Here is a 23,208-nt window from a genome sequence, read left to right as displayed (position 1 = left end):
CATCTCGCTGCATCGCCGACCATCGCTCATCCCGTCTGCTTCCAGTCTGCCTCGTCCCGGCCATCGCGCGCCGCCCTGATCGACCGACGGGCACCCGCTGTCTCGAGTCCATCCCCTTGATCGGATTGCAACCGACGGGACTCTCGCCCACCTCGGCCCGACGGCTTGACAACCCACTGTCTCCTTTCCCGACGCCTATCACCGCCAACTTGGTCCATCGATCCAAGTCGCCCGCCTCACAACCCGCGCCCGCGTACATATACATATATATATATATATACTCGCGTCACAACTTGACCATGTCTGGAGGCGAGGTTACCCCATCCCCTGGGATTGGCGGCAGTAATGCCAGCGAGTTTGTGAGTGACTGGAAATCATCTTGGCCTGCGTCTGAGCCTCTCGTTAACCCCCCTTTTCCAGGTCCGCAAACTGTATCGGTATGGATGCACTGACATGCTCTGACATGCCCTTTACTAATTACCCCCAGAATGCTCGAGGACCCTGCGCATCAAGAAGTCGCCCGATGGGGCAAGGATGGCGATACTTTTGTGGTGGTCGAGGTATGATATTCTGGCATCTCACCCCACGCCCGTCGTGGTACTAATGCATTCGTTCAGAACGAAAAGTTCACTCGATCAATCCTACCCAAGCACTTTAAGCACAGCAACATGGCCAGTTTTGTTCGTCAGCTTAACAAGTATGACTTTCATAAAGTGAGGCAGACGAACGACACCGGCTCCTCAGCAGGCGGCGCAAACGTTGGTTAACCCTATGTCTCGTGGCAACCATGGCCCCACGCGTATTGACAATTTCAATTAGACCCTTGAGTTCAAGCATCCCAACTTCAAAGTCGGGAGCAAAGATGATCTCGACAATATTCGCCGGAAAGCGCCCGCACCCAGAAGAACTCAGGCTACGGAAGATTTCACCACAAGCCACCACATTAGTGTCTTGACCGAACAGCTCACTGCAACACAACAGCAGGTGCAGCAACTCCAGGAATTGTTCACCGAGGTCTCTCAGACAAACCGACTGCTGGTCAATGAAGTGTTGACGCTTCAAAAGATGCTGAACGCTCAGAAGCAATCCCAGCATGAGATGCTCAACTTCATGTCATCAAGCGACAGGAACAATCGCCACCAGCAGTCGATGCATCTCAGCGTCGGTACCTCACCATTGGATGGAGATGAGTCGGCGCCCGAGCTTCGACGGGCACGGGAGCTTCTGTCTAGCGTGACTCCTGACTCTATTGCGGACCGAGAGCTAGAACGCCTCCAAGGCGTTTACGGATCGCCCGCCGACTCGGCGGTCGTGATTCCCCAGGCCTCGATGCCCATGATGCATGATCCGATGAACGATATTAACCGATACCCTGTGTACCCAGTAGGCCAGACTGTCGGCATCGACCCCTTCCACTCCGACCATATCCATAAGATCCCCTATGCCATGCCGAACGACTCAAGTGCTGGTCCCATGCAGGAGCTGCCCACTCCCCAGCCGATCAACACCGCAGCCGCCGCGCCGACAAGCTCCAGCTCTTCTTCCAATACCTCGGCACTCTTGTGGGGAGCCAGGAAGCCAAGAATCTTCCTTGTCGAAGATGACCCGACTTGCTCAAAGATTGGTATCAAGTTCCTGAAGTCCATGGGATGTGAAGTTGAACATGCTGTGAGTGACTTCGTACTTTGGGGTAATTGTTTCCGCGCCGTGACTAACTGGGTCTTTTGTAGCAAAACGGTGCGGAAGCCTATAGCCGGATTACGAGTGTTGGCCGGGATCATTTCGATATGATCTTCATGGATATTATCATGCCCAGGTTAGATGGTGTCTCGACAACCATGTACATTCGCCAGGATTGTCCCTCCATTCCCATTGTCGCCATGACATCCAACATCCGATCAGATGAAGTACACTGCTACTTTGAACACGGTAAGTACTGTTTAATTGGCGATAAGGAACGGAAAGCTAATTTCAGATAGGCATGAACGGAGTATTGGCCAAACCATTTACCAAGAGCGGTATGCTCAAGATCGTAGAGAACCACCTGAGCTACCTCCTCAAGAACTATGACCCGGCCACTCAGCAAGAATCCGGGTCAGGTTACGTGGTCGGTGGCGCGGGCTACATGAACCCACCTGGTAGCCTGAACACATCCGGGACCACCACCTTCAAGTTTGAGACGACTCCCACTCCTCCGGCAACAGGCTCGACCTGGTCACCAGGACAGATGCCACAGGCATCTCCCATGGCCACCGGGATGGACCAAGGGTACGGTATGGTAAACGGAACGGGCCAGTATGGCATGACTCCCACCAGCGCGACGCGGGCCACATTCCCTGGCGGCGTTTCTCAGCCCCACGCGAACTCCCAGGGACGTTTGGATAACCAAAGTCCCCCGGAAAAACGACAGCGCACCTATGCGTGACGAAGCTGGAAGATGGCATCGTCCAGTTTTTGTTGATTTAAACCGTTGACCAGGTCATTCATTTGGAGTGTGGCGTTCATGGTGGGATGGCATGGGCCATAACCTCTCTCGCTGAGCCGGCGGAGTTTCCGTGGGGTTCTTTGTATACGATTCGGGAGAGGTTTTAATTCGATTCATAACGGTGGCATTGGCCAGGAGGAGAGAGGGAAATGACTGGGAAAGCATGTTTCCGACGGCTGAGGTCTGGCGGCGCGCAGGGTCTGATTTTTCTGGCATACTTGATGAACCTGTTTGATACCTGATCATAATATCATTATCACTTGGGCGCCGCGTTCGCCCGGCATACCCGAGAAAACATTTTCCAATTTCAAGACCGTCCGAAAGCGAGAGGGTGTGTATATTTTATTCGTTGGTGAGGTTTACGTTGCGGCTCGGCATAGGTTCGGAATCGGGATTCGAGGACGGAACTGTCGACTTTGGAGAGGATTACTGAGCTTTACAAGACGACGATGTGGCTAGTAGGAAAACACAATGAGCAACAGTTTTAAAGAAGAGAGAATAAGCACCGGCAAGGGCGGAGGCGGCAAGATATAGGCGTCTCGGCGTGCCGGGTGTGGCACAAGAGGTGCAGGTCGATGGAGTTCTGGACCGTTGAAATGGTGGGGTCGGCGGTGGGGATTTAAGCCGGACGTTGAGACTCCGGATTGCAGAAGATTCGCTTGGCTGACGGTGAGGACGTTTGTTTGGATGACTCTTCGGATGGGAGGCAGATGACCGGGGTTTAGGTGCGGTTGTACGAACAGGGGGGGATTGGGAGTTGACGGTGATGGACTGGGCTAGAACCTTTGGGTTACGGGTGTACGCGCGTAGAGCAAACTCACCCTCAGAAGAGTGTCGGTGATTGGGCTCGGGGGTACGAGGGACGGTTACACATTGGATCCGGTGTCTTTCGTTTCGCCATTGCCTTTATTGTTGCAGTAGCACGGACGAGACGTTGTGAGGTCGTCAGCACTACAGAGGAACTTGCTGGGATGGTCGTGGGATGGTTATTGTGCGGCTAATAGGGATTGATGGTACCGAGTCTTAACTCCGTGCGGACAAACGGTTGTTTGAGGGATGGAGAGGGTTGATCGGGCGGCGAAATGAACTTGATCGACTTTGAGATGGGGGTTGATTTCGGCCGTCTTACTAGAGAGCCTTGTCAACCTCCCAGTAGTACTACCGGTATCCCTCGCTGGGGTGCTTGACGGAAATCTCGCGTTACCCGGTCGAGACTTCGCAAGCCGATGAACTAGCTCCTATTTAAAGTTACTCAAAGACTTGGTTCCGTCCATTTGTCTTCCCCCTTCCCCTGCGGCCGGCCGAGGCTGCGCGCATGCCAGCCGCATAAAACGTGTCACGCACTCGTGCAGTACTGTGCAGCCACAACAAGGCTTGTGAAAACGCCCCCGGGACGCCTAGATGGGCCGAAAGGTTCGCTGCAGTGCGGAATTCAATCGCGGTTCGGAACTTTTGTTTGCATTGACGGACTCGGGTGGGACGGTGATTAAAGGGAGGTAGGGTGTCGTCTGCAGGGGGGGCTAGTATCTACTCAGCCCTGTGGTCCGTACGCCGAGACTCTCCGATGTAGGTACGTAGATGCTGTTGATACCTACCTAGGTAGTGGGGAAACCTGATTAATGAGTCGGCTTGAGCGAGGACACTCGGTTGGGTCGGGTTTTCGGCATAAAATCCACTGGGTTTTCGAACCGTATTACTTGGTGTTTGTGAGATTGGGTTGGCTCATGAAGATGGAGCGAGGGATGCACTATCATGCCCTATTGAGTGCCCTATCGAGTGCCCGTTTCCGTTCTGCTCGGCGGCAGGGAAGAGCCCGCAAAGAACTCAAGAGACGGTCTTTGTCGATTCTAGTCCCTTCGCCCTGGCCTGGTTGCCAGTGGTTCGCCATCTTCCCTTCCAGCCAATGCAGCTTCAAGCTGAGACAAGGCCGCGACAGGGTGGAAGGATTACAGAGCATGTTAAACAGTAGTAATAAATGATATCTGCCACCGTCGGCCTCGGTTGGAGGAGGACGTGTGGTCCTAGTTAATTAGCTACTATAGTTCGTGAGGCAATTATTCAATTTCTCAATGGGTTTAATTACCAGCCCGTGGTGGTGATTGTTACGTCCATAGAAGACAGTTGCCATTGCCATGTACATATAACTACACACCGCGATTCTAAATATAGTTGTCAATGATGCACTGGTGTAATGAGTAGCTTGGGGGATGGGATTTTTAATTAGTAATTCTATGTGTTTATTTGTTGTGAGGATATTTTTGTCGTCATTTATTAGATTGGATTTAATGAGGATCGTAAGCTCTTGAACTGGGGACGTTTTTGAGGCCCCCTTGTAGTTGGACGGCCCCCCCATGCGCTAAAATCCCAGTGCATTGGAATTCCCCAAGGGGCCGTTCACCCCCCGAAGAGCCAAAATTGCAGTGCGTGTCGGGGGCAGGTTGAAAGCCCGAGCTGCAGGTACGTACCACGGGCACGTCCCAAAATGCGCTTTACGCGAAAGACGCGTCTTAACGCGCTCCGTCCCGCTTCCACTTTGAACCTCCCACTGTCCATCACTGCGACAACCAACAATTCCCAAGCTCATCTGCGCGCACTGGACCTTTGCAGCCAGACACCTCTACGACATCCCACGGCACGATGCCCCATTCCATCACCCCGGAAGCCATGCCATCCCCAAGCACCGTTAAGGACGAGCCAACTGAGGAGACGGCCATCTCCGACGAGGTAGCACCGGCGCCCGCTGGCGATGTCGACATGGCCGGCACCGAGGAGAACGCCGAGGAGAGCAAGGAAGACACCAAAAAGGACATCAAGAAGCTGGAGGATCTATTCGACGATGACGATTCGGATGACGAGTTTCCCAGTTCTGCGCCTATCCAACCAAGCTCACAGGTGGCACCTCCGTAAGGTCCTAGATCCTAAAGCAGCCGCAGATGTACTAACTCGTGTGATAGCGGAGTGACGTCGAATGCGTCCGACCCCGAAGTTATGCGCAGTTTCTACCAGCGCCTATTCCCCTGGCGGTACCTGTTCCAGTGGCTCAACCACAGCCCGACGCCCACCAACGACTTTGCCAACCGAGAGTTTGCCTTGACCCTCCAGAACGACGCCTACCTTCGATACCAATCCTTCACGACTGCTGACCTGTATGTGATCCCGAGGACTCTCTACCCACCTTGCTCACACGCTGTAGTCTCCGTAAAGATGTTCTCCGTCTGATGCCCTCCCGTTTCGAAATCGGCCCCGTCTACTCTGCCAACCCCCGCGATCGCAAGACCGTCAAGATTAAGCCAATTGCCAAGGAGCTGTGCTTCGATATCGATTTGACAGATTACGACGATGTGCGAACATGCTGTACCAAGGCGAATATTTGCATCAAGTGCTGGCAGTTCATGACAATGGCAATCAAGGTTGTCGACGCCGCCCTGCGCGAGGACTTTGGTTTCAAGCACATCATGTGGGTGTACTCCGGCCGAAGAGGCGCCCACGCCTGGGTGTGCGACAAGAAGGTGCGGAGTATGGATGATCAGAAGAGGAGGGCCATTGCTGGTTATCTGGAAACCGTGAAAGGAGGTGCTCAGAGCGGCAAGAAGGTCAACCTGAGGAGACCATTGCACCCTCATCTGGCGTAAGCATACACTGTACCACCGTATTTTGACAATTCTAACACCTCTCAGCCGAAGCCTTGAGATCCTAAAGGACCATTTCCAAGACGACGTTCTAGCGGCACAAGACCCCTGGGAGAGTTCTGAACAGGCTGAGAAGCTTCTACAACTCTTGCCGGACCGCAACCTCAACGAAGCTCTTCGCAGGAAATGGGATGCTGCCCCTGGTCGCGCCTCTACTTCAAAATGGGCCGACATCGACGCCATGGCCAAGACGGGTGCCAGCAAGAACCTTGACGCCAGGGCTCTCTTGGAAGCTAAACAGGATATTGTCCTGGAGTACACGTACCCAAGACTCGATATCGAGGTCAGCAAGAAGTTGAACCATTTGCTCAAGAGCCCCTTCGTTGTGCACCCCGGCACTGGACGGGTGTGTGTGCCAATCAACACCAAGCATCTCGAAGATTTTGACCCCTTTGAGGTCCCAACGGTGCAGGGGCTCCTTGAGGAGATTGACGCTTGGAAGGATGACGGCGAGGAAGAGAATGCCAAGAACCTGTCTGATTGGGAGAAAACAAGTCTGAAGCCGTACATTGACCAGTTTAGGCTGTTTGTGAACGGCTTGATGAAGGACGAGAGGGATGTGAGGGTGAAGAGAGAGAGGGAAGAGGACTCAATGGAGTTTTGAGACGTAATGAATGGTTTAAGAGTCATGGCACTATACATAAACTTGGTATCTGGGTGTAATTGGTTGGCGTATTTGGCATAATACAGGCCCTATGAGTTTACAGTGGCCTCTCCTTTAGTCACGGCTTTGGGGGCTGTATCGCCTTTGGCACCCTCTGCGCCGTTCACTTCTTCGGCATCCTCCTCCTCGGCCGCTTCCTCTTCAGCTTCCTCGTTCTCGGCACCATCTAACTGCCGCAAGTGGCCGCCCTTGCGCTTGGGAATGACGCTGAGGAACGCATCTCCCCAGTTCTCATACTCGAGCCACTTGAGCATAATTTCGACGACGTGGTTCGTCGCGAGCACCGTCCGGCTCTGCATCACCATGTACTCGCCAATGGGGAGCCGTGCAGTTCGAATGCCTAGCTCGCGGGCGCGCTTGTAGCAGAGGCCCTTTTCGCGGTTCTTGTCGACGAGGCCGCCGATGACGTAGCTTGTGTTGGGCTCGAGTCGGTCGAGAGTGTAGGGTGAGTCTGATGAGAGGTAGACAATGTCTTTATATTCCTCCTTTGGCTCTGGCTCTGGCTCGACCATGGGGAAGGGGTCTCGTTCGTCTCGGATCCACGGGACGCTTTGGTCGAGGCTCTTTTGTAGGGGCTCGATCATCGTTCCTCCCCTGGTCTGCATCTTCTCCCTCGCCTTCACTGCGCACTCAATGAAGTCGCCCTCCAGAAACTCAATGCCTTTCCAGTTCTTGTGCTTGTCCTCGAGTACATCCCGGAACCGCGTGGCCAGCTTCCCACTCCACCCGGACACCCACATGTGTGTCCGGAACGCGGCGTTCTTGTTCTCCGAGTATGACCTCGTGATCTGGGCGCCGAGGGAGACGAGCTCCTTGTCGAGCATGTACTCCTCAAATTCGCAGTCAAAGATGAGCGAGATGGGCACGTTGACCGACGTGGGCTTCTTTGGGATATTGGCGAAGGGATCGATGCCCTGGGCGACGAGGGCGGCCCTCTCCTCACGCTTGCGAACTCGGTGAGCCTGGCGCTTTTCTTTGCGCTGCTTGCGCCGGTCTTCTAGGCCATCTTCCCACTCCTTGTGTTTCCTCATGCGCTTCAGGGCGTTTTTAGATAGAGGCGGCTGGGGAGCATCTTCGGCCGCGGCAGTGCTAGATTCTCCCGCAGAGGGGGCCGTGGCAGGTGCGCGATCGCGAGTTTCTGATGGGGTGTTCTCCGGTTGCTGAGTAGAAGATGTGACTCCCTCCATCGGAGTTGGTGGGACGTCGCTGGGTTCGACAGATGCCATTGTGAGTTGTTGATGAGATAAATAAGACCAGTGCCGTTCCTGAGCCGATATTGGCGGATGTTCTATGGTAGTGGTATCCCGTAGACAAATTCACGGCCCCGACGCTCTGAATGAGTGATTCAACTAATACCTGAGATATCCGCCGATGACCGGTTGCCTGGAGGACGGATGAAGCTCACACTCCTGATGCTCTCGCGTTTAGACCAGGGTTCTGTGATGAAAAATAAATTGGCCTTAATTGATAACTCGAATTGATACTCTGGACCAGACTCACTTGCCGAAGAAAGCTGGTGAGCTCGGTACAAATATCTGAGAAACAACCTGAGAACTGTTGCACTTTGGTGAGAGCGTTGGTGATGTTTTTTCTTCTTAGTGGGTTGCAGGTGGGGCCGAGTAGACGGCAAGGTACGTACCAACGACACCTGCCAAACCTTCAAAAATTCACTTGGTGCACGTTGGCCAATGGGCGCGAGGCAATTGAATGACCAGCATCACGTGTTCTAGTGGAGGCTCTCCCTCAATCTTCCATCGCCAAAGCTTCGGCTTCCACCTCAGGATCCCAAGAACCAAACAGCTCCGTCCTCAGCCGCCGCCAACGCCATGGAACGCCGTACGACCCCGAGCCACGACGAGCACCACGAGGGCGAGGATGGCTTCAAGCCCTTCGACACCCTCAACGACACCGCCAAGGCTGGTATCGTCGGCGGCGCCAGTGGTCTCTTCATTGCCTCCATCCGCAATGCTCTGTCCAAGCGCAACGTCGGCGCCTTCAGTGTCTTCACCCGCGGCGCCCCCATTATCGGCCTTGCCAGTACGCTCCCCGAGTCGGCCGTGTCAATTGGGGCCTCCTGATGCTAATTGGATCGTCTAGCCGCCGCTCCCGCCGCCTACGTTTTCTTCTCACGAAGCTCGATGAACCTACGCGAAAAGGACGATGCCTGGTCTGCAGCCTTTGGTGGTTTCATGATGGGTGCTGTTCTCGGCATGCCCTGTACGCTCTCTATTCCCTAGTCTGCGAGGGTTCACAATTCTAACACGGGGTAGCACGACGAATGCCCGTTGTGGTGGGGCTCGGTTCTGGTATTGCCGTCTTCCAGGGTATGTTCTACTACCTCGGTGGCCGATTCGACACCTTCAAGAAGGAGGAGGACGAGTTCGCGCGCAAGGAGGCTCTCCGAAGGACAACCCGATTGCCTGTCGAGCAGACCGTCTCGGAGATTGGCGAGGGCCGAGGTAAGTCGCGCACATCATCACCCCACGCAATCGAGTTCGAGTGCTAATTTTCTACAGGAATCCGACCTCCCGGTTATGAGGAGCGACGAGCCGAGCGACTCAAGGAGAAGTATGGGTTCGAGGTCAACCCAGTTAACGCAACTGTTGAGGGCAGTCTATAAGCAGCATGAAGCGCGGGCGAACGGGGGCTAAAGCGATTGTACATAACTCTTCTGGGCGGGGAAGAGCTGCTACACTAGAGAATTGGAGTTTTTGTTTGTTTCCATGTGAGGCTCTTGAACTTGTGCCAACTCGAGCTTGGACAGAACGCATTGGCTTGCGAACAGGTAAGCTTTCCTTTATTCATCCCCTCACACACCATCCATTCTATGATGATATTATCACGAGGCTGTTCATGATCACAATGATTAAAAAAACTCACCTATCTACATCCTGAGATATTTCCCATGATACACTGCGTACATTGGTCTTTTCTGGGTGACACTGTCGCTAACTAAGACTTAGAAGTACCTCTAGGCTTGTTCTCATCAACAACCATTTCACAATTGGTCAGGTATGTATCCTACTTTTTCTTCCCCCCTACCTACTATTCAATGATGATAAATCACGAGGCTGTTCATGATTACAATGATTAAACAAACTCACTATCTACATCCTGAGAATATTTCTCTTGATACCCCTGTGCTACTCGGTTCTTTTGGGTGACTGCCGCTAACTCAAGACTTAGAAGGATCTTTTTATTGCTTGTACCCGGGCAGCTATGCAATAGTTTACCACCAATGGTCAGGTATGTACGGGTGCCCTTTCGTGTCTCTTTCTTCCCTACCACTTCGATATTCCCGTTCAATGACGATAAATCACGAGGCTGTTCATGATTTCAGTGATTAAAAAAACTCACCTATCTACATCCTGAGAACATTCCCCACACTACATTGCGTCAAACTAGTGTTGTCTTTGCTATTGTTTCTAACCAGACACAGATGGTATTTCGGTCAATCTCACTCGACCACTGAAGAGTTTCATTATTCGTCAGGTATGTTTATGGCTCTCCTCACATCCCCTATTCCATGATGATAAATCACGAGGCTGTTCATGATCACAATGATTAAAAAAACTCACCTATCTACATACTGAGAATATTCCCATCCCTCCATTCTATCGCATTAATTATGTCTTGGTGTCATGGTTGCTAACCAGACCCAGAAGTAATTTTAGTTCAATACCCGAGCATACAAGAATTTCACTATTCATCAGGTATGTGTCTACCCGCAGCATCCTCTCCTTGCTCCCTACCAACACCCCATTCAATGATGAAAAATCACGAGGCTGTTCATGATTTCAGTGATTAAAAAAACTCACCTATCTACATCCTGAAGAATATTCCCGCATACTTCTTGCTTGCTCTCACATCGTTGGTTGCATCATCGCTAACTTATTTAGATAAAACTAGAAATCACTGGAACTTGTAAGAAGAAAAAAATATATACAATTACTAAACACTCGCCTACTTGATCTCGGTTGAACATGATGTATCTGCGTGCTTGTGTACCTAACATTTGGGACCTGGGCTAGATTTTTAGTGTGTAGCAGTTCGGAACCCCGGCTTCCGGATGCCGGCTGAGATTGAGGGGTGTTTCTTGGTTCGACCACAAATAAGTAACCTTCGCCCACCGTGTCCAGGTTATTCTCGCTTACACATATATTGAAAATTCTTTTTGAGAGGGGTCTAATTCATTTAAATGCTAATGTCATCTGTCATGTGGTATCTTCATCCCATCGTCCATCCCGTTTTACCTGTCAAGTGAAACACGGTGACCACCCTCCGATATTCATAGCATACGCCCGCTCGCATATAAGCAAATATTAATCATGCGGTATCCCGGAAATGCAGTAAGTGGATGTCATCTTCCGTCCCTTCTTAGAGCCCTGGTCATATCCATCAAATCTTCGCCCACTTGAGTCCGACCTGGATATATCGCGCGACGAAGAGGACGAAAACACTGGCTAGCATGACGAAGCCGCAGAACAACTGGAGACCCAAATAGTCGCCATGTCGTTGCTTCACAAGAGCACCGCCAATGGGACTTCCTGTGAGGGCACCAAACGACTGGAGGGCAAAGGCGGTGCCAACGCGGGTTCCGATCTCGCGAATATCGGAGATCTGGGCGATGAGAGTGGGAGCCAGACCGATGAAACCGCCAGACGAGAAGCCAAAGATGATGGCGAAGACGATGATGCCCGCGGTGTCCTTGACGGGAATCCAGACAGCGAGACAGAAGAGTGCCGAGATGAAGGTGATGACAATCATGACGTTGTATCGACCGACCTTGTCGGCAATGATGCCTGGAATGATACGGCCGAAGATGCTACGGAAGAGTTAGGAGATGACCTGAGTGACGTTAGGGGGTACTCTTGTGGGTGAACTTACCTCACAGCATTGAGGATGGGCAGTAAGTACGGGATGAGAGTCTGCGACACGCCAGCAGCCTCGGCTTGAAGGATAACATAATTGAAGGGCAAGAACATGCCCCACATGAAGAGGAAGAAGCCGAAGATGGTGACGGACAGGCGAAGGTCCTTGAGGCCTTTGACATAGTCGATAAAGATGAAGCGCCTGGTCTTGGGCGGCAGCCGCGACTTGACGGTGAAGCAGGAGATGGTGAGGAGGGCGAGGAACATGAAGGCCATGGTGCGCATCATCCAGGGGAAGCCGACCGAGTGGTTCATCTTGTCCATCATGATGGGCAGGACGACACCGCCGAGCGATGAGCCCGAGACCATGATGCCGAAGGCAGCGGCGCGGCGGCGGAAGAACCACGTCACCAGCGACGACATGCAGGCATTGAAGACGGCGCTGGAGCCGATGGAGGCGACGATGCCCTGGGCGAGGAAGAACTGGTAGTACTCGGACGACAGCGACACCATCATCAGGCCGAAGACGTAGGCAACGGTACCGCAATATAGGAGCCATCGCGGGCCGTAGTTGTCGAAGATTAGGCCGAACTATTGCATCGAGTTAGTCGATTCCAAATACGAAGACAACTGATAACGGCAATGTTTTAGATCAAACTTACGATGGCTCCCGAAAAGATCATGAAGAAGACCTGGACGGACATGATCCAGCTTACAGCCGAACTATCATAGTCCTTCAACGGGCCCCGAACATAGTACGCCTGGAATACACCGACACAATTGACCAAGCCAAAGGTGCAGAACAGCGCACACCAGCCGCCAAACACCACAAGCCAGGCCTCACGACCGCCGTCCGGGAAGTCGGTCGGAGCCATGCCCGGAGGCGGGCCGGCGGGAGGAGCATCGGCCTTGACAGGCGACGCCGGAGGAATACCGCCGTGTTCCAGGTCTGAGTTGGGGCCATTTTCTGACTTTGAGCGGACTTCGGTGTCTGAATAGTCGCTCTGCGGGAAGATGTCCTCCAGGGTCTTGTGCTTTGGGATGAAGGAAGGGTCTGCCTCGTCGAGTTGGCCGTTGAGGCTGGTGACGTCGGTAGCAGCAATGGTAGGTACGGGAGTGGTAGTGCCGGTGCTGGTGCTCTTTTCGTTGATCGTCACGGACGACAATGATGCTGTTGAGCGAGCCATATTTGCGGTCACGTATAGAACGAGGATGGATGTTTCAGGCGATCTTTACAGGCGTCTTATCAAAAGTGTGAGTTGGAAGCGCCAGCACGCGAGGTGCGGTGGGAGGATAAGTTGGAACCTGCCGGCCCTTGCTCCGAAATCTGCGCTAGGCCGGGGTGCTGTTGACGGTGGCTCAGAGCTGAAAGAGGAGATGGGTTCAGTAATGCTGGACGAGATTGATGAGATTGGTGCGGTGAGTTGCTGTGAATAGGAAAATGCGCAACAGTGATGCTGAGATGGGCGGTTGATGGCGGTGGCTGTCGCTAACGACGGTAGGATTCCCAGTCTTGGCGCTGGGGAAACCAAGATATTTATTCATTCAAAGCCTGGTACAATGAATTATTCCCCGTAAGCTCCAGCTCCAAAAGCAAAAGCCCGGGGCCGAACTGGGTGCTCTAAGGCGGACTAATGCATCAACGACTGGGGACGAGGCGTTTTGCCTGCAGCGGGTGGACCGTCACCTCCCACTCCCACTCGGCTCGGTCTTCGCGCCCTGCAACAGAAGAAGAAGAAAAAAGGTACGTTTCCTCCGGGACCGAGACTGAATAAGTTCCCGTGTTAATTTCCTATTAATGGCTCCAGGGGGGGGCTTCCCGCGTGAGTCAGGGTGTTTGCCAGACACGAAGGAATGCCTCGGAGTTTACGTGTGCTGTTGGTGTTGCAACGCCGAGCCTCATCAGGGATCGTCGTGGGTATCAAAGGTGCGAGGCTAGTGGATGGTATATTGGGTGCTTAGCAATACGCGGGTGGCCCAGATCTGACAATGGAGATACGATGACGAGCATGTTGTTCGAATTATGGTGAGTGAGTTGCTTGATGTCTCTTGTGTCTCTTGTGTCTCGTATCTGCTCTGTTTCTTAGCACTCGGTCCTCTAATCCGAGTCCACGCTCGTCATGATTAATTCATCTCGACCCCCTCTCGATGTCTCCTCCCACCACATGTATTAAGCTCTCTTTCCCCAGACCAAAAAACAATGGATCCCCAAGGCCCATTCATAGGGCTGCTCGTACATAGAGGGCTCGGCTTCTGGAGTTAAGCGCGAAATCCGAGGCGCGAAGGCCTGGAGGATCTACGATCCACACCACCTTTGACCGCAACCACCTCGCGGCCAAACACGCAGATACCACGGTACTCAGCAGATGTTCGCGCTCTTCGCAGCTCCTCAATCGTCTTTTAATCCCTGCAACTGTGCGTCATTGGGGTTGGCGGGGTGGGAAGGGCCCATGAGCTTACAATCGGGCTGTACGCCCTCTCGGTGACCGAAAGCCACGGTTGATTGAACAAGCCGTGTCTCGACTCCATCTTTGAGACATAGTGTACCCCGACGCCAGTAAGCCGTCATGATTCGTGCCGCTCTCTAGCGGTGCCAAGTACAAGGCACGTGTACGGAGTAGTGTGAATGAATTGTCCGGGTCAATTGCCGTTCGGATCCGAGCCTATGGACGGTCATTATGGACGGGCATTTGCCATGCCAAAGAAGGTGTCTCTTCACACATCCGTCGTCTTCACCGTTTGTCACAGCAACCTCCAGATCATCGGATACAATCAAGACATCAGCAGTCGGACACATTTTGAGCGCATGTGTCCGATGCACAATGTATCCGACCTCTTAATGTCCGTGGGACGTTTGGGTGGGCACACCGTTGCACCAACGCTTACGGCGTACACAGGTACATCTAGCTGCCCTAGCTCGTGTGGAAGCTCGTGTGGGATAGCTCATGTGGCGTGCAATGTGAGGTGATGGGTGCAGGCATCTGGTCGACATATGACTATTGGTACAGGAAGTGCGTTCTCTCTATAATCATGGCACAAAGAGCATGCATGGTTTACCGGCTCGTTCTCGGATCTCCGCCATCAGCCCTCCTTTACCGGATAAACTCCTTGAGGCCCTTGGAATCCTCGAATGCCACCTTGCCGTCTTGCTTCCCCGTTGCCACATTGATGGCATTTGAGTTCTGTTCTGACTCGGCTGGCTCCGTCGCCTTGGTTGTCCTGGCCATCTCTCCGGCTTCCAGTGCCTTGGACTTGTTAAGCAGCTCCACTGCCTCCGCGAGAACACCCGCAGGGGCATCTGCAATCTCGTTCACCTGCTCGTTGGTCATCATGTCCGAGACGCGGACACCTCGGCTCGACATGAGGATGGTGCTCGGGCCGTGGAACTGCAGGAAGAGGCGATCGCCCCAGATCGTCCGCCGTGTCGTTGTTCGCAGGCTATAAAAGATGCGAGACGCAAATTTGTAGGCCGCCGAATTGCGAATCGTCTTCATGAATTCCGACTCCGGGATCCACTTGGTCAATGAGGGGACCTGGATGCGTAGGCTCGAGCTCTTGAACCGGAAGGGCTGAGGAGGATTTCTCGACACAGAGTAGGCCACCACGCTACCGGGATGTGCCACAAACTCCTCGCCCTCCTGCAGGGTGAGCTTATAGATCTGTCCTGGCGCAGACAGAGCAGCTAAGCCTCGACCAGTCAGGTGAGTGCTACCCCAATGCGCCAACGACAAGCTCTTCTGGATTCTCGTCGACGGTGAGAGAGTGTGTCCCGTCCATGCCAGCAGTGCATTCCGCTGCGAGATCATCCAATCGGTCGTGCCATCAAGATGCAGAACTGAGAATGAGGTCGTGGGCGACTTGGTTGAGATGAGGGCGGTGATTGGGGCGGTGGCTGAGATTCGCTGGTAGAGGAAGGGCACTCCGAGGAGTGCTCGCGCGGTAGGGTTCAGAATCGAGAGTGTGGATTGGGCCTGCGAGCTCCAAGGGTTAGATAGCTCCTCGCGGCGGTAGTTTGGTGATCCAATTGCCTACATTTTCGGGCTTCCCAGCGACAGCAACCAAGGTGCCTCGTCTGGTATAGAGATTCTGCGACGCCGAGAGCGACACAGACAGCAGTGAGTACGGAGCACCGAGAACCTCGAACCGGGCGTCTACAGCAATGTCCAGTTAGCCTCACGACAATCCCGCAAGCCAATGGCAAGGCGCAGACATACCGGCGGAGTCTCGCGAGCCGGCCGGAGCTCCAAAGGCATCCCCGCCAGCCTTGGGCGTGTCCGTGGTCGGCGCGGCGCTGATCTGGATGGCCCTGCACTGGCGACAGACGAATGCCGGCGCCGGGAGTGGCCGCAGCCGCAGCCGCAGGCCACGCGCCGTATTTAGCAGTGGCGATTGGCCTCGCATTGTGTCGAAATCGAGCTCGCGCGAGCTTCGTTGCTGCAGTGAAGCTGGCGGACGTGGGATGTTGGCTCGACGTTTCCGTTGGACGGCCCGAGATGCGCCAAAAAAGCGTGATGGCCGCCGCACGGCTTTTCCCGTGCTCCGACGTCACCATTGTTAGTGGTGAGCTACCTCCCTTACCTAAGCCCTCACGTGCCGTTGCTGGGTCAACCGCGCTGTGTGTCGGTGTGCCTCGAGGCTCCGCTAGCGCAAACCACCACCACAAACCCTTGGCTATGGCAAATCTACAACAGCTCACTACCAGCTCACTACTAACCCAACAGACCTTCATGCGGCCGAATTGGTAGGCTGAGAGACCTTCGTTTCCTTACGCTGCCGAACCCCCTTCTACCCCCCCGTCGCCTTCCACCACTCAATCATTCAGCATGTCTGTCCGCGTCGTCGCCCGAATTCGGCCGCTCCTCGAGAAAGAGCTCGACAAGGACGTGATTGTCCGCGCCGACAGTGTCGATCCCAGCAAACCTCATACCATTGTCAAGATCCCCAACCCCAAAAATGAGGCTGAGGAGTTTTCGTTCGCCTTCAATGGTGTCTACGACCAGTCCACCTCCCAGGAGACTCTGTTTACTTCAGAAGGTGCGCGCTGAGAGATTGAATCATCCATTGTAGTGTGTCGTGTGTTGACTTGAGCAGTGGCCCCGTATTTGAAATCCCTCTTCCAAGGAATCGATGTCACGCTCTTTGCCTACGGCGTCACTGGCACCGGCAAGACGCACACGATGCGAGGCGGCCTGAAGCTGGCAGAGCGTGGGGTGATTCCCCGGCTGCTGAGCGGTGTGTTCCGGAGAGGCAAGAAGATTACGAAGGATTCGCAGGGCGAGACAACGGTGCAGGTCGCCTTGTCGTACTACGAAATCTACAACGACAAGGTCTTCGACCTGCTCGAGCCCCTCGAGAAGCGCACACCTACCGGGCTGCCTCTACGCGCCGAGGCCAGTGGGAGGACTGTTGTTGTCGGGCTGTCAGAACGATCGTGCGAGGACCTCAAAGACTTTGAGAAGCTGTACATCGAGGCGAACAACAACCGCATCACGGCCTCCACCAAGCTCAACGCTCACAGCAGTCGCAGTCATGCCATCCTCCGGGTCAAGGTGACACAGACTACTGGAGATATGGTTCAAGAGAGTACCGCCTCAGCCATTGATCTTGCTGGCTCCGAAGACAACCGTCGCACCGACAATGGCAAAGAGAGACTGGTTGAATCAGCTGCCATCAACAAGAGTCTCTTCGTCCTCAGTCAATGCATCGATGCCATCTCCCGTGGCGACAAGCGGATACCGTATCGTGAGTCGAAGATGACGCGTATCTTGTCTCTGGGCCAGAACAAGGGCATAACTGTAATGATTCTGAACCTGGCCCCTCTGCGAAGTTACCACCTCGATACTCTGAGCAGTCTCAACGTCAGCTCTCGCGCGAAGCGAATCGAAGTCCGGGAAATTGAGAACGAAATCGTTTTCAAACAAGTTCCTAGAGCGAACTCGAACCTCTCAGGCCTGGCTGCCAGTCGACAAGCTCTTCGCCCTCTGATCAATGCCCACAACGTCCACAACGGCAACATCGCGGCCAAGGCTGCGGATGCCAAGACCGCGGATGCTAGCAAGCCCGTCAAGGCATTCAGCGTCTTCACGGACAAGACGAAGCCGACGCTCGCTACCCGACCCATCGCCAACTCTGGCCTGGTTCGTCGATCGAACTCCAACAAGCGACCCTCTGAGAATGAGTTTATCGCAAGACCGAGCAAGATCTCGAGACCTCCTGCCGTAGCATCTGTCACGGTGTCTGCGGCCCAGATTGAGGCCATGGTGGAGAAGAAGGTCAGCGAGGTTCTGGCTGCTCGGATGGCGGCTGAAAAGGCCTCGCAGCCGGTCCAAGTGCCGGTCCAGCCTGATCTCAGCGAAGCTGTGCAGCGGCGGTTGGATGCTCTTGAGAAGCGCATCGACAGCGATGAGTGGCGTGACGATTCCAAGTCGGATGGCTTGAGGTTCCTGCTGGCTGCCCGGCAAAGCAAGGAGCGAGGCGATGATGCGGCAGCGCTGAAGATGTACGAGATGGCCTTGCCGTACTTCCCTGGCCAAGCCAAGCTTCTGAGCAAGATCGAGAGGCTGAGAACGCGCATAAACGGGTCCAACGGCGGCTCTGAGCATCGCAACTCCCCTCGAGCAGAGAAGAAGAAGCGACGCGTAGTCTACGAGGACGAGGAGGGCGACTACCAAGATGGCGATGTTGACGACGAGTCTTTCGTGCAACTCGCTCCCAAGGCCAAGTCCCGGAAGCTCAAGGTCAAGACTCTCAATGTCCTTCCGGACCACGACGGCCCTGCGTCACCACGAACGCAGCGACTCCTCGACATTGTCAACTCTCGCGACTTGGAGCAGATCCGCGGGCTCGTCGGCTTCGGTGCCAAGAAGGCCCGCGACCTCATTGACTATCTAGAACTCGAGAGGTTCGATGACGCTAGCAGCGTCGAGAGCCTTGCGCAGCTTCGTAGCTTTCCGGGCATGGGGAGCCGAACCGTTGAGAAGGCGTATGACGGTTTGGTAGTGTAAGGTGATGGTTTGTTGGTATTAGAGGTGGCTTCGGTTCGGCATAATACCCTGGTCCGTTGGTTGGTCTGGCAAAGGCGTTTTTGGTGATATAGTGGGTTTTTGTATCGGTTGCATTGGGTGGCGTTTATATATGAACAGTGAGGATGCAATTTATGCATCGTGGTGAAGATTCTATCCGTTAATTGAATTACGTGTTCGCTTTCACTGGTGTTGGATGAAGTCCTAAATGTCAGGCGTCATGACCTATAAGTTATATTTCTAGAATAAGGCTAGGGTAAGTAAGCTTCACTCTTGGAATCACGTTTGTCTCCAACGTGCGAACATCGATGAAAGCATGGGTTCCTTTAATGAGACTAAAGTTGACTACAGCGTGTGGTTTCTAAAATCAATCTCCATTTCCATTACGGCCAAATATGCCCGTGACCGTGATGTTGAAATCGGGCCTCGCATCTTGTTACTGTTGAAGGAAGCCGACCTCACGACAGTTACAATCCACCCCGTTTGTTCTTCTTCCCTTTGTCCCTATTTTCGCTTCTACCCCTTCTACCCCTTCTACCGCTTCTGTCCCTTCTTCCCCTTCCCCTTCTTCCCCGCCTTCTCCTTCTCCTTCCCCTTCCCCTCCTTTTCACTCTTCGCCTTGGATTTGTGCATGCGCATGGGCGATTTCCCTTTCTCCGAGTCATCGTTGCCACAACTAGATTTCTTAGCACTGGGTTCATCCTGCTCCTCGCTGTTGCCCGACTTGGTAAGGTATTCATCTTCAGATTCAGAATCTGAATACTCAGTGTCAGATATTTCGAGACCGCCTTGGCGACCGTCAACCATGTCTGCTCGGACTTCGTCCTCGAGAGCGATGCTCGCCTCGCCTACTCCTTGGTGTGTCTCCTTGAGGTATGACTCGAATTGTTTCACAAAGTCACCAACGGTGCGAAACTCCCTCTTGCTCACAACCGGATTGGACCTCTTGCTCTTGGTGTGGCTTGCGTTGAATACCGCAAGCGCCAATGCCGACTGAAAGGCATTGCGAATCTGGCGGCCGTTCCAGTTTAGCTGTTTGAAGTTGGTTTTGGCGAATGAGAGAATGCTTTTCTTTCGAATGATGAGACGTGGCATTCCGTTCTTGATTCGTGCTTCGCTCTGCGCTTGGAGTCGCTGGAGATTCGTTTCCCAAATTTTGTAGGACTGCTTGCTGCTTAAAGGCGGATAGTACAGCATCAAGTGAAGTCGGGAACGAAAAGCATCATCAATGACACCAACTTGATTGGTTGTGATGAACAGGAGGCCTGGATGGTATTCCAAGATGCGCAAGAATACTGTTACATTAGAAGACGACCCACCAGGGCGAAGGAAGACATACCAGAGACAATAGCGTTGCGCTCCAAATTATCTTTCTATTTGACGTTAGCATCCATTCAGTAGCCATGATACCTTGGAAGGAAAAAAAAAAAAAAAAAGGCATATTACGCTTCGCTTTGCCAGAAAAACGTCTGCCTCGTTAAGGAGGAGAACGCAGCCCCATCTGTGGGCAAGGCCAAAAAGTTCCTCGAGGTTGCGCTCAACATCCTCGGGCTTGTAGCCAATGTCGCCTGGTACCACGACTCTTGTCAGGTTTGTGGCTCCCTATGGAATCGAGTAAATCTTACCACAAGTGATGGGAAACAACGGGCGTTTGGCATAAGCAGCAACGCACTCTGAGACAAGTTAGTTTGGCCATTGGAGAGTCGGGGTTTAACCAGATGGCCTCCCAGCAGTAGAGGTTTTCCCAACGCCCGGCGCACCGTGCAGGAGGATGATACATCCACTTCCTATATAAAATCAGAAGGATTCTCGCTGGTATGGGTGTCATAATACCTTTACCATGAACCAAGTCGGCCTCAAACCTGGAGTCCGTGTCATATACATGACCCTTTGTCGTGTACGCCTCAACCATTGCTCGGACCATCTTTTTATGACTCTTTGGGAGGATGAGGTCATCCCATTGAGCCACCTCTGTGATCGGCTGGATGTTTTCGAGTTCGACTTTGACTGTGTTCTATTTAGTGATTGACTCTCAAAGCTAAATTGAGTTCTTACTCCACGCCCGAGTACGTAGGGCGTAGGCAGGGGTCACACCCGGAAGCAGCATAATGTAGTCATTCTTTTTTAGAAGCAAGATTAAATCCTGAATGGTGCCATCCGATTCAACCTTGTTTAGCTCTTCCAAGAAGGTTGCAAGCTTCGCGGTTGCTTCTTGAAGTCCCCTCATCTGGATGGCTGGATAGACATCTTGAAAGACATTGGCGCTGTCCTTGTAGATGTATGTTGGTTGATAGATCTCGTCGATCTAATCCTCTTCGGGGGTGATCCAGGAGGCCGTCACTTCGTTCGATTTGTGACCCAGTCTAGGCAACTTCAAATAGCCACCTTGGGCAGCTAGGCTGAGGTCGACTATGACGGGGCTGATGACCTGGAAGTAGATGTAAGATGGCAGGGATTTCTTTTGGGACAGGAGATTACCAACATGTTGCCTGTTGCCGCTGCTACCCAAAGTGAGACCGTCGTGTGTCCAGTGGGAAATCTCCGTCATTCTGACAAATTTCTCACTCCTCTCTCGGACCTTGTTCGAAACCTGGTCGGCTTTGTGGATCGGAAAGAGCCCGAGTGAAGCAATGTCGACGGTTCCTTCGAACGGATCCAACTCGAAGACCTCATGGATTGGGGCCCACTTGTTGGAGTCGTAGTCGATCCTATAATAGACGACTCGGAGGGCACTGTACGTGCCTTTCACGGATTCCAGGCTCTTGGACTCATGTTGTGCTGGGTCCTGCCCACCGATCGTGCGCTGAAGTCCGGTCTGTAGGGGGATACCACCAACGGTAGCCATAACGCGGTATGCCTGTTTGTAACTCGAGCCGGTACCATGTTCGCCGTAAACATCGCCGATAGTCTTGCTCTGGCTTCGTAGAGATCCAAGTTCGGGTTCTGAGTGGTAAATTGCTGTATCGAAATCGTACAGCATCCACAGATCCGGAAAGGCGATCTGGCGGATTGTTTCCCGTTGCACTTGACAGTAAAGGAGTAGAGATCGTTTGAGGTGGCAGTTGATGAACCCGGCTAGCAATCGAAAATGATCTAACTCTTCCAGAGTGCTGTGTCTGGAGAATGAACTCTCGTCCTTTGATTGGACGCTGGCACTGTTTACTTGTTAGCAATGCGGGTGAGAGGACATCGCACTTTGACGGACCGGTACATCCTCTCAAGTCCATCAAGATGCTTGCTGATAGCGGCAAAGTTTCGAATGAGGGTTCGAAATGGTTTCTCCATTTCGATAATGGAACCATCAGAAATGTCAGGATCGACCAACTGCTTGAAGAAGGCCGAAATGGGTTCAGATTCAATACGAATTGCCCAAATCACAGCTGAGTCGGGTAACGAATGTAAAACCGGCTGGGTAATTCGGCTGATTCCCCATCCAAGGCTGTAGCCGACCCGCAGGACGTGGGTTGGGTCGACAAGTGATCGAAAGGTCTCTTTGCTGCTCTCCGATAAAGATTCATTGGCTCCGAAGCTGTCGCGATCGTTGTTAAGACAGTAGAATTCAGTGGTTGGAATCAGCGGTTCACGCCTGTAAGCAATGTTAAGACGTTTTCGGATCGCCTTCCGCCTCCCGTTAGCAGACTGAGTTCTACACAACGATCTGTTCAACATCGTATTTCGTTCAGTCGTAGTCTTTTGCTCCTCTTCAGAAGGACCCATGTACTCGGATCCAGATCTAATCGAGCTCGCAGGGCGCCGAGAAGAGTTACATGGCGAATCGGACAGGTACAAGTCCGAATCGTGTCCCTGAGAATACCGAAGGCTGACGTTGGACACAGGTTGGCGCAGACTTGCGTGGCTCATCGGATCTCGGCCTACTTCAGTGTTAACCTGAATCTTTGGAGGGTTGGTTTGAGCTGAAATAGCCTATGGGGGTGACGGAGAAGAGCAAAGGAACAAGCCCTTGGTTGCTTCAGAGGCAAGATAGGGGCAATCGAGTAGTGTCCGACGCGGATGCCTGATGAACAGAAAGAGAAGATGAGCCAAGGGAACCGAAATTCATGAGAATGTGCGGATATCAGAACCTGTAGACAGAGGGATTTGTCTCTCCGTGGCGGTGAGGGAGAGGAAGCATGGTCCCGAGAAGATTTGTTGTCCATGCTCCGGATACCAACATTGTGAGCAACGCGTGGCTGCATATTGCGCTGGCTCTCCTGAAAAGTGGCTACCCACCACTAATGAGGCCACGGAATTCATGTATCACCAAAGTTGCTGCAGATACCAGGCATCAATAATACGTGACGTGGCATTGCTTCTGGCACACCGCCAGGTACAACGAGCCTCTCGTTGGGTTTCCATAGATTGCAAGTCCCTTTCAAATCAAAAGGAAAGCCACATCCTGCTATTGCAGTCGAGTACACCGCGAAGACCGACACGGGCTGTAGCTATGAGCATTTAGCCATGCCTAGCAACACCTCCC

At 53.2% G+C, this 23,208-nt stretch overlaps 11 protein-coding genes across 11 annotated transcripts; 6 read left to right on the top strand and 5 right to left on the bottom strand.

Moving 5' to 3' along the window:
• Window positions 1–189: 189 nt before the first annotated feature.
• On the top strand, window positions 190–2,452 carry BGZ61DRAFT_226887 (HSF-type DNA-binding-domain-containing protein). The gene is made up of 7 exons (XM_046238174.1): window positions 190–359; window positions 421–437; window positions 488–560; window positions 618–758; window positions 820–1,668; window positions 1,731–1,929; window positions 1,980–2,452. The coding sequence occupies exons 1-7, from the start codon at window positions 300–302 to the stop codon at window positions 2,423–2,425; spliced, it is 1,785 nt and encodes a 594-aa protein (XP_046105664.1). The 5' UTR covers window positions 190–299; the 3' UTR covers window positions 2,426–2,452.
• Window positions 2,453–5,149: 2,697 nt separating this feature from the next.
• On the top strand, window positions 5,150–6,778 carry BGZ61DRAFT_493494 (uncharacterized protein; the record flags this gene model as incomplete). Its single annotated transcript, XM_046250659.1, has 4 exons — window positions 5,150–5,388; window positions 5,440–5,631; window positions 5,679–6,113; window positions 6,163–6,778. The coding sequence occupies 4 exons, from the start codon at window positions 5,150–5,152 to the stop codon at window positions 6,776–6,778; spliced, it is 1,482 nt and encodes a 493-aa protein (XP_046105663.1).
• An 89-nt stretch (window positions 6,779–6,867) lies between these two features.
• BGZ61DRAFT_350920 (guanine-1-methyltransferase-domain-containing protein) lies at window positions 6,868–8,025 on the bottom strand (the record flags this gene model as incomplete). The annotated part of the gene is made up of 1 exon (XM_046240283.1): window positions 6,868–8,025. The coding sequence occupies one exon, from the start codon at window positions 8,023–8,025 to the stop codon at window positions 6,868–6,870; it is 1,158 nt and encodes a 385-aa protein (XP_046105662.1).
• Window positions 8,026–8,664: 639 nt separating this feature from the next.
• BGZ61DRAFT_531899 (uncharacterized protein) lies at window positions 8,665–9,458 on the top strand (the record flags this gene model as incomplete). Its single annotated transcript, XM_046253792.1, has 4 exons — window positions 8,665–8,875; window positions 8,936–9,055; window positions 9,109–9,297; window positions 9,355–9,458. 4 exons carry the CDS (start codon window positions 8,665–8,667, stop codon window positions 9,456–9,458), a joined length of 624 nt encoding a protein of 207 aa, XP_046105661.1.
• On the top strand, window positions 9,388–10,975 carry BGZ61DRAFT_226775 (uncharacterized protein). The gene is made up of 5 exons (XM_046238173.1): window positions 9,388–9,623; window positions 9,805–9,850; window positions 10,025–10,084; window positions 10,278–10,330; window positions 10,504–10,975. The coding sequence occupies exons 1-5, from the start codon at window positions 9,464–9,466 to the stop codon at window positions 10,644–10,646; spliced, it is 462 nt and encodes a 153-aa protein (XP_046105660.1). The 5' UTR covers window positions 9,388–9,463; the 3' UTR covers window positions 10,647–10,975.
• A 261-nt stretch (window positions 10,976–11,236) lies between these two features.
• BGZ61DRAFT_350492 (major facilitator superfamily domain-containing protein) lies at window positions 11,237–12,584 on the bottom strand (the record flags this gene model as incomplete). Its single annotated transcript, XM_046240238.1, has 3 exons — window positions 11,237–11,663; window positions 11,726–12,300; window positions 12,372–12,584. The coding sequence occupies 3 exons, from the start codon at window positions 12,582–12,584 to the stop codon at window positions 11,237–11,239; spliced, it is 1,215 nt and encodes a 404-aa protein (XP_046105659.1).
• On the top strand, window positions 12,497–13,450 carry BGZ61DRAFT_226747 (uncharacterized protein). Its single transcript, XM_046238172.1, has 2 exons — window positions 12,497–13,128; window positions 13,221–13,450. The coding sequence occupies exons 1-2, from the start codon at window positions 12,724–12,726 to the stop codon at window positions 13,332–13,334; spliced, it is 519 nt and encodes a 172-aa protein (XP_046105658.1). The 5' UTR covers window positions 12,497–12,723; the 3' UTR covers window positions 13,335–13,450.
• Window positions 13,451–14,801: 1,351 nt separating this feature from the next.
• BGZ61DRAFT_531897 (putative mitochondrial protein Fmp26) lies at window positions 14,802–16,110 on the bottom strand (the record flags this gene model as incomplete). Its single annotated transcript, XM_046253791.1, has 3 exons — window positions 14,802–15,680; window positions 15,742–15,860; window positions 15,924–16,110. The coding sequence occupies 3 exons, from the start codon at window positions 16,108–16,110 to the stop codon at window positions 14,802–14,804; spliced, it is 1,185 nt and encodes a 394-aa protein (XP_046105657.1).
• Window positions 16,111–16,532: 422 nt separating this feature from the next.
• Window positions 16,533–18,713, top strand: BGZ61DRAFT_477369 (P-loop containing nucleoside triphosphate hydrolase protein; the record flags this gene model as incomplete). The annotated part of the gene is made up of 2 exons (XM_046248885.1): window positions 16,533–16,743; window positions 16,801–18,713. 2 exons carry the CDS (start codon window positions 16,533–16,535, stop codon window positions 18,711–18,713), a joined length of 2,124 nt encoding a protein of 707 aa, XP_046105656.1.
• A 552-nt stretch (window positions 18,714–19,265) lies between these two features.
• Window positions 19,266–20,958, bottom strand: BGZ61DRAFT_531895 (P-loop containing nucleoside triphosphate hydrolase protein; the record flags this gene model as incomplete). The annotated part of the gene is made up of 7 exons (XM_046253790.1): window positions 19,266–20,026; window positions 20,071–20,104; window positions 20,178–20,299; window positions 20,357–20,404; window positions 20,492–20,518; window positions 20,571–20,738; window positions 20,787–20,958. The coding sequence occupies 7 exons, from the start codon at window positions 20,956–20,958 to the stop codon at window positions 19,266–19,268; spliced, it is 1,332 nt and encodes a 443-aa protein (XP_046105655.1).
• Window positions 20,959–21,036: 78 nt separating this feature from the next.
• BGZ61DRAFT_531894 (uncharacterized protein) lies at window positions 21,037–22,592 on the bottom strand (the record flags this gene model as incomplete). Its single annotated transcript, XM_046253789.1, has 2 exons — window positions 21,037–21,886; window positions 21,943–22,592. The coding sequence occupies 2 exons, from the start codon at window positions 22,590–22,592 to the stop codon at window positions 21,037–21,039; spliced, it is 1,500 nt and encodes a 499-aa protein (XP_046105654.1).
• Window positions 22,593–23,208: the final 616 nt, after the last annotated feature.

Source organism: Ilyonectria robusta (genome assembly GCF_021365365.1).
Source record: "Ilyonectria robusta strain PMI_751 chromosome Unknown BGZ61scaffold_8, whole genome shotgun sequence".
In the NCBI taxonomy this organism is placed as follows: Eukaryota; Fungi; Ascomycota; class Sordariomycetes; order Hypocreales; family Nectriaceae; genus Ilyonectria; species Ilyonectria robusta.
This window is presented reverse-complemented; position numbering and strand designations above follow the sequence as displayed.